At 43.1% G+C, this 5,876-nt stretch overlaps 1 protein-coding gene and 1 long non-coding RNA gene across 2 annotated transcripts; one reads left to right on the top strand and one right to left on the bottom strand.

Annotated features, from left to right (window-relative positions):
• Positions 1 to 588: 588 nt before the first annotated feature.
• Positions 589 to 2,420, bottom strand: morn2 (MORN repeat containing 2). Its single transcript, XM_041030666.1, has 5 exons — positions 2,393 to 2,420; positions 1,615 to 1,665; positions 1,435 to 1,541; positions 1,188 to 1,324; positions 589 to 901 (listed from the first exon to the last, which is right to left on the bottom strand). The coding sequence occupies exons 1-5, from the start codon at positions 2,418 to 2,420 to the stop codon at positions 799 to 801; spliced, it is 426 nt and encodes a 141-aa protein (XP_040886600.1). The 3' UTR covers positions 589 to 798.
• Positions 2,421 to 3,604: 1,184 nt separating this feature from the next.
• On the top strand, positions 3,605 to 4,643 carry LOC121176342. Its single transcript, XR_005892956.1, has 4 exons — positions 3,605 to 3,652; positions 3,741 to 4,217; positions 4,310 to 4,346; positions 4,491 to 4,643. It is a non-coding gene; the product is annotated as an uncharacterized LOC121176342 (long non-coding RNA).
• The last annotated feature ends 1,233 nt before the right edge of the window (positions 4,644 to 5,876 follow it).

The following is a 5,876-nucleotide window of genomic DNA, read 5'->3' as shown; positions in this document are numbered from 1 at the left end:
GTTGCTTATTAAACAATATTGAACAATTGTGGTTGTTTGTGAAGGAATTATTCATTACCCGAGAGACGCATGCAGGGTTACAGCAGGTGGACAGCTGGTTCACACACAAAGCTGTTTATACACACACACATACACTCGAACACTGAAGGTCAAACTGACCACACACTCACATCACACAAGTCTTCGGGCCAAAGTTCCAACAGTTCGAGCACAGCTGTTGCGGATGGGGATGGGAGCGTATGCCTCTCTGTGATTGGCTGGTGGTTTAATGGTGTAAAACTGACCTTCGCTCATCCTTCATCCTCGTAGAATCAAGACACAGTGTAACCAGGGAGAAATTAAAAATGTTTGTGGGGGGGGGGGGGGGGGGGGGGGGGGTTCTACCTGAGTAGAGCCACCCCAACATTTTTAATTTAAGTAGACTGTAAGCAAGTGATAGAAAGTGTGCAATGAAATAACTGGTGCAAAACGGACACAAATATTTCTGGATTTATTTGTTGTTTATTAGTTGTTTAGCTTATAATGTACCTCTCCACTCACAGCTACACAAAAACATAGTGACAAACGGCCAGAAAAAAATAACCCTTATATTTCCAGAGTGAAATGAAGCTCACACAACAAGACAGTGGCTACAGCTGAGAGAGTGACTCAGAGCAAGAAACATGACTCACTAATTGCTTGGATATTTAACAAGCAATATACAGAAATACATAATGTGTTATCTAGACATGTCTGTCAGCATTTAGTACAGTATAATACAATGTTTTATACACTGCAGTATGATAATGCTTGTTTTGACTAAATGTTGTGCTGCATTTTCAGGCCCAGTGCTGCTTTGCCATGAAACTCGCCTGTCCAAACCAGTCCTTGTGTGTTAGTGAAAGCCCCTTCTCCCGCCAACCTAGAAATACACAACAGTTAAGACATCTAAAATCTTACATTTGATATTACTAAAAATATTTGCCACATATGGTTTGAATATTTGCGACAAAAATTTAATACTGACTATGAACCAAGACACAGCACTCTTAAGTGAGATATGCTATATTAAGGTGGCCCATACTAGGGCTGCAACTAGCAATTACTGCTATTATCACCTAATCTGCTGATTATTTTCTAAATCATCTTAATTAGTGAAGCATGCTCATCCCATGTCCGTGACACAGTAAAACCGGATTGCTTTTTACCTGTTCTTGTGAAAGTGACCTTTATAAATAGAGCCGTCTGGGAAGGTATATGTTCCTGTGCCGTGGTACATGTTGTCTTTGAATTCTCCTTCATATAGTGCTCCAGAGGGATGCTGCAGGGTCCCTCTGCCATGCATCTGAGAGAAGGACAGAGGAAGACAGAGAACAAGCATGACTATCCACACAGCAAATACAGCCACCCAGGCTTTAGCCACAGACAACAGAAGACTATTTAGTCAATGCACACCTTGTCCTCATGCCACTCTCCAGTGTATATGATCCCATTTGCTGAGGTGTGTTTTCCAGTACCGCTCCTCATCATTGCTCCAGATCCAGACCTGCTGCACTCCCCCTCTGTGGGTGGAAGAGAACTTGAAACAGACCTGTGTATTTTAATAGTGTAACTGTACCATCAGTGACCACTCACCATATCTGTCCCCATTTGGGAAAATGAAGGACACCTTTATAGGTCCTTCCCCTGCAAACAAACAGACATATTTTCCTCAGGCACCTTAACTGTCAGATGAATATGCAAATTTCCAGGGTGTGCAGCTTGTTTATTTACCGTGAGTATTTATTTCACTTTCCTTCTTGTCTGAAAATGAAACAAAATTAGATTGCAGATAGGAAATACAGAAGTGTTAGTGTTATCAAATCTTCACGATCACACCCCACCAGACATCCGTGACAGCTTCCCCCAGCTGGCAGATGGCTGTCAGACCCAACGGTAAACGCTGTGTCCCGGCCGGCTCTGTGAAAAGTCAAATAACTAATCTTAAAAAGTTGTGGAAATGACACAAGCTAACTCTGAGCTATTTTTGTTCACTCGTTTGCCCTGAAAATAACCAATCCTGACTACTCTAAAATAAGCACTCAGCTGTGTTGTGCAGCTAGACAAACAGCTGTTACCATGGTTACGGTAACATATGTCACAACCTCCGTAATCAGTATATCTTTTGGTATTTGAATTTTCCTTCAAACGCTGATATTAAAAATTTTTTAAAAAAGAGTGCTTATTTGATTTTCGTTTTGAGAGTGAACCCCTGGCAATTTGTGATCATTTCAAACACCTGTTCTGTGTTGGACCCCCATTCAGACGTTACTGCAGCTTTATGAGGGCAGTCACTGCAGGTCCCTCCTACCACTTCATCCATTAGTCCGTCCAATCAGAGTCCAATTTGAGCCGCGCCAAAACTCAGTCGCACCTGTTGCACATGCGCTGATCAAACCCATGTGACCGGAGAGGAGAGGGCTCAGCCAATAACAGGGCAGAATTTTATGTCAGGTGTGGCTTATAATGCGTCGGGGGGACGCTGGCTCGAGTCTGCCGTGGAATACGGGATATCTCAGAAATGTTCTGCTTTGTCCAAGCTCTTTTTCTGGTAAGTGGACTGAACTGAATTTGTTACCTGTAGTGATGGCTGATCGAGGCTTTGTTGAAGCTTCGACACCTGACTCAAAAAAATGGTTTATTACCCGAGGCTTCAATGACACAGTACTCGACTGCTTTTGTCTTTAATGTACTTTAGATGGGGCTTAGATCAGTTCTGGGGGGGGGGGGGGGGGGGACACTGGGTTCCAACTAGGTTTGGAGTGTGCGTTTGCCATTTCTAGGCTGTTGCATCAGTGCATCAGTATGTGGAAGCACATTATGCAGTTGTGATCCGGACACAACTGTATATGTGTGGAAGCCCATCAGCAGGTAGATTTAAAAGCACAGGCTGTATAATACCCACAACTAAGCTTGACAGTACAAGACTACACATTTAGTATTGTCAGGCTTACTTGTGGCTATTTGTCACTATATGGATGGCACTGGGGTCAGTGTAGGTTTAGAGAGAGTGTGTGTGTGTGTGTGTGTGTGTGTGTGTGTGTGTGTGTGTGTGTGTGTGTGTGTGTGTGTGTGTGTGTGTGTGTGTGTGTGTGAGAGAGAGTCATAGTTGGTGCTTGATGTAGAATAAAACTTAGGCATGCATTAATGTCTCCTTGTTTCTTTCTGTGTGCGGCTACTTCTGGCTGAGTGGTGATCCAACTTTGAGGCCATGGGCAATACAGAGCTCAGGTAAGGCCCCTGCTGCAGGTGGAAGAAAAGCAATTATTACAAGTTCAACCACTGACTTGATTAGTATCCCAAACCAATGTTTGTGTTTTTCAGCAGGAGGAAGGAGCTGAGTGAGAGGACCATTTGAGACCAGGTGAGCAAGAGCCACATTGTAGTCTTTCTACACTTATGCATGCACTAATTTTACACTTTGTGTTTGTGTGTGTGTGTGTGTGTGTGTGTGTGTGAGAGTGAGAGTGAGAGTGAGAGAGTGAGAGAGTGAGAGAGTGAGAGAGTGAGAGAGTGAGAGTGATCTAGGTGTATTTGTGGTGGAGCCAGTGAAGGTGCTGCTGGTGATAGAGCGCCATCCTGTGGGAGTGAAGGGACACACTGCAGCTGTTCTGTGTTGTCAGAGCTCTTTGTGGTAAGTGGACTAAAAAAAAAAATTTTTTTAAATCAAGGGCATTTCGAAGGTGGTTTGTGTGCTGATGTGTCCTGTTTTTCTGTTGCAGGATGGCAGAACTTATTTGGAGGGCCATGAGAGACCAGGTGAGGTGAGATGTTGCCTGTTGGTAACATTGTTTAGTATTTTGGGTCTGGCAGGGTATTGTCAAGGCTTAGCTGTGTGTGAGTGTGTGAGTGAAGCATTGGGGTCTTTGTAGGTTTAGTGTTTGGTTGTCACTGTTGTCTGTAGGTGCAAGCATATATGCAGTTGTGATCCGGACACAACTGTGTATATGTGGAAGCCTACGGCAGATAGTGTTTGAAGTGCAGGCTGAAGTGTGTAGTTGAGTGTTGTCAGGCTTAGTTGTGGTTATTTGTCAGTGTAGGTTTAGTGTGTGTGTGTCTTAGATGTAGTTGGCTCTTGATGTAGAGGCTGTCAATAGTTGTATGTTGTTGATGGAGCTGTGTGGCTAGGTGTTTAAGTGCTGTGCTTAGACCTGTAGGTGTGTGGCTGTGGTCATGGAGGAGGTCAAAGTGGAACTCAGGTAGGCCTCCTGCTGCATCTTAAGGTTTTGCAAAATGCAAGGTTAGACTTCTTCTTTCTTCCTGTGACTTGTTTAGTTTGTGCATTTTGCAGGATGGAGCAGCTGATCAAGAGGACCATGAGAGACAAGGTAAGAGCAAGCATGTTGGTCAACATTGCTTTCTTGGTGTGTGTTGTTTTTTTTTTTTTTTTTGTTTTTTTGTTTGTTTTTTTTTTTTTAAACATTTGAGGGTTCATTTGTGTCTCACTGTCTCCATTTCTGTCTTAAATTCAGGAGGAAGTGTTGGATCAGCGGTAGTTGGTGGGTGTCCTGGGCCACGAGGAAGAATTGTATAGAGCTTTTTCTCCTGTTGGGGTTGTGGAGGGTGTGTTTGCAAATAAAAGCTTGTTTTGTACCCAATGGCAGTTGTCTGTTTGGCTGTGCTTATTTTGTGATGTATGAACTGATTCCAAGGCTGCATGGAGTTTCGAGAATGTGCCATGTTTAAATTTAGTGACTGGCTTCACACTTTAGATTAACATTTCAACCTTAGGTTTAGGACTTTTAGTTAATTCTTTGTTTACATGACATGAGTCATCTGTGAGGACTGTCATTGTGTAAATGTAGTTGTAATATTTGGAGTTGTAGGTAACAATTTTTAGACAACTGGTTAATATGCAGAGGAAACAGTGCAGGCTGTGCTGTGTGGATGCCAAATTATCAGGCTTTAAACTGTGAGATGTTAGATATACCACTTAGGCTTGACAGTTTTACAAGCTCTTGGTTTAAACAGACCTATGTTTAAGAGCTGGATGCTTTGGCTGTTGGCCTGTGGTGTCTGGGTGCCATAGTGTAAGAGTTTAAACTGAGGTGTTGGATGCAATAGTAAGACCTATGGGTAAGTGTTAGCTGTACCACTTTGACTTTAGACATGAGTTAAGTAGATGTGTAATAATTGGCTTTATATGTCTGACCTGTTTGGTATGACCACATGTATATTATTTTGGCGCTGTGAATTTTAGACTGTGGTGTGTGGACGCCAGGCTTAGTTTAAACAGATGTGATAGTGACAAATGTTCAGTGTTTTTACACATATCAATTTACACATTAATGTCTCTTTCCAATTGTATGTGGCTGAGTGGGGCTCTGGCTTGGATGAGGCCATATCCAGGGTGGAGCACAGGTATGCTCCCTGCTGAATGTGGAAGTGTAGCAGAATGTTTAAAATACGTTTGACTGTTTGTACCTGTATATGTAGTATACAGTGTATATAGTGTATATGTCCTGGGCAGGATGGAGGAGGTGATCCAGAGGACCACGAGAAACAAGGTGAGAGCAAGCATGTTGGTCAGTCTCTGTGTGTCTGAGCGTGCGAGCATTGGAAGTGCAGGCTTGTCTTCAACTCAGTTTAGATGGGATTTGTTCTGTAATCAGGTGCATTGGAGTTTGGGTCTAACTGAGTATTGTCAAGGCTTAGTTGTAGATGGATTCAGTGTGTGTGAAAAGCATTGGCGTTGGTTTAGGTGTTCGTGGTTGTGTCAGTATTGTTTGTAGGTGGAAGCATACATGCTGTTGTGATCCGGACACAACTGTGTATATGTGGAAGCCTACGGCAGATAGTGTTGGAAGTGCAGGCTGAAGTGTGTAGCTGAGTGTTGTCAGGCTTAGTTGTGGTTATTT

The sequence above is a fragment of the Toxotes jaculatrix genome, chromosome 22 (genome assembly GCF_017976425.1).
Source record: "Toxotes jaculatrix isolate fToxJac2 chromosome 22, fToxJac2.pri, whole genome shotgun sequence".
Classification (NCBI taxonomy): domain Eukaryota; kingdom Metazoa; phylum Chordata; class Actinopteri; family Toxotidae; genus Toxotes; species Toxotes jaculatrix.
Note: the sequence above shows the minus strand (reverse complement) of the source record. Positions and strands in the feature narration are given on the sequence as shown.

Coding starts and splice junctions, on each gene's coding strand:
- morn2 (XM_041030666.1), bottom strand. CDS start 2,420: ATGGGTTTGATCAGCGCATGTGCAACAG. Junction 1,542..1,614: donor CCCAAATGGGGACAGATATG/GTGAGTGGTCAC, acceptor TTCCACCCACAG/AGGGGGAGTGCAGCAGGTCT. Junction 902..1,187: donor GGTCACTTTCACAAGAACAG/GTAAAAAGCAAT, acceptor GTGTATTTCTAG/GTTGGCGGGAGAAGGGGCTT.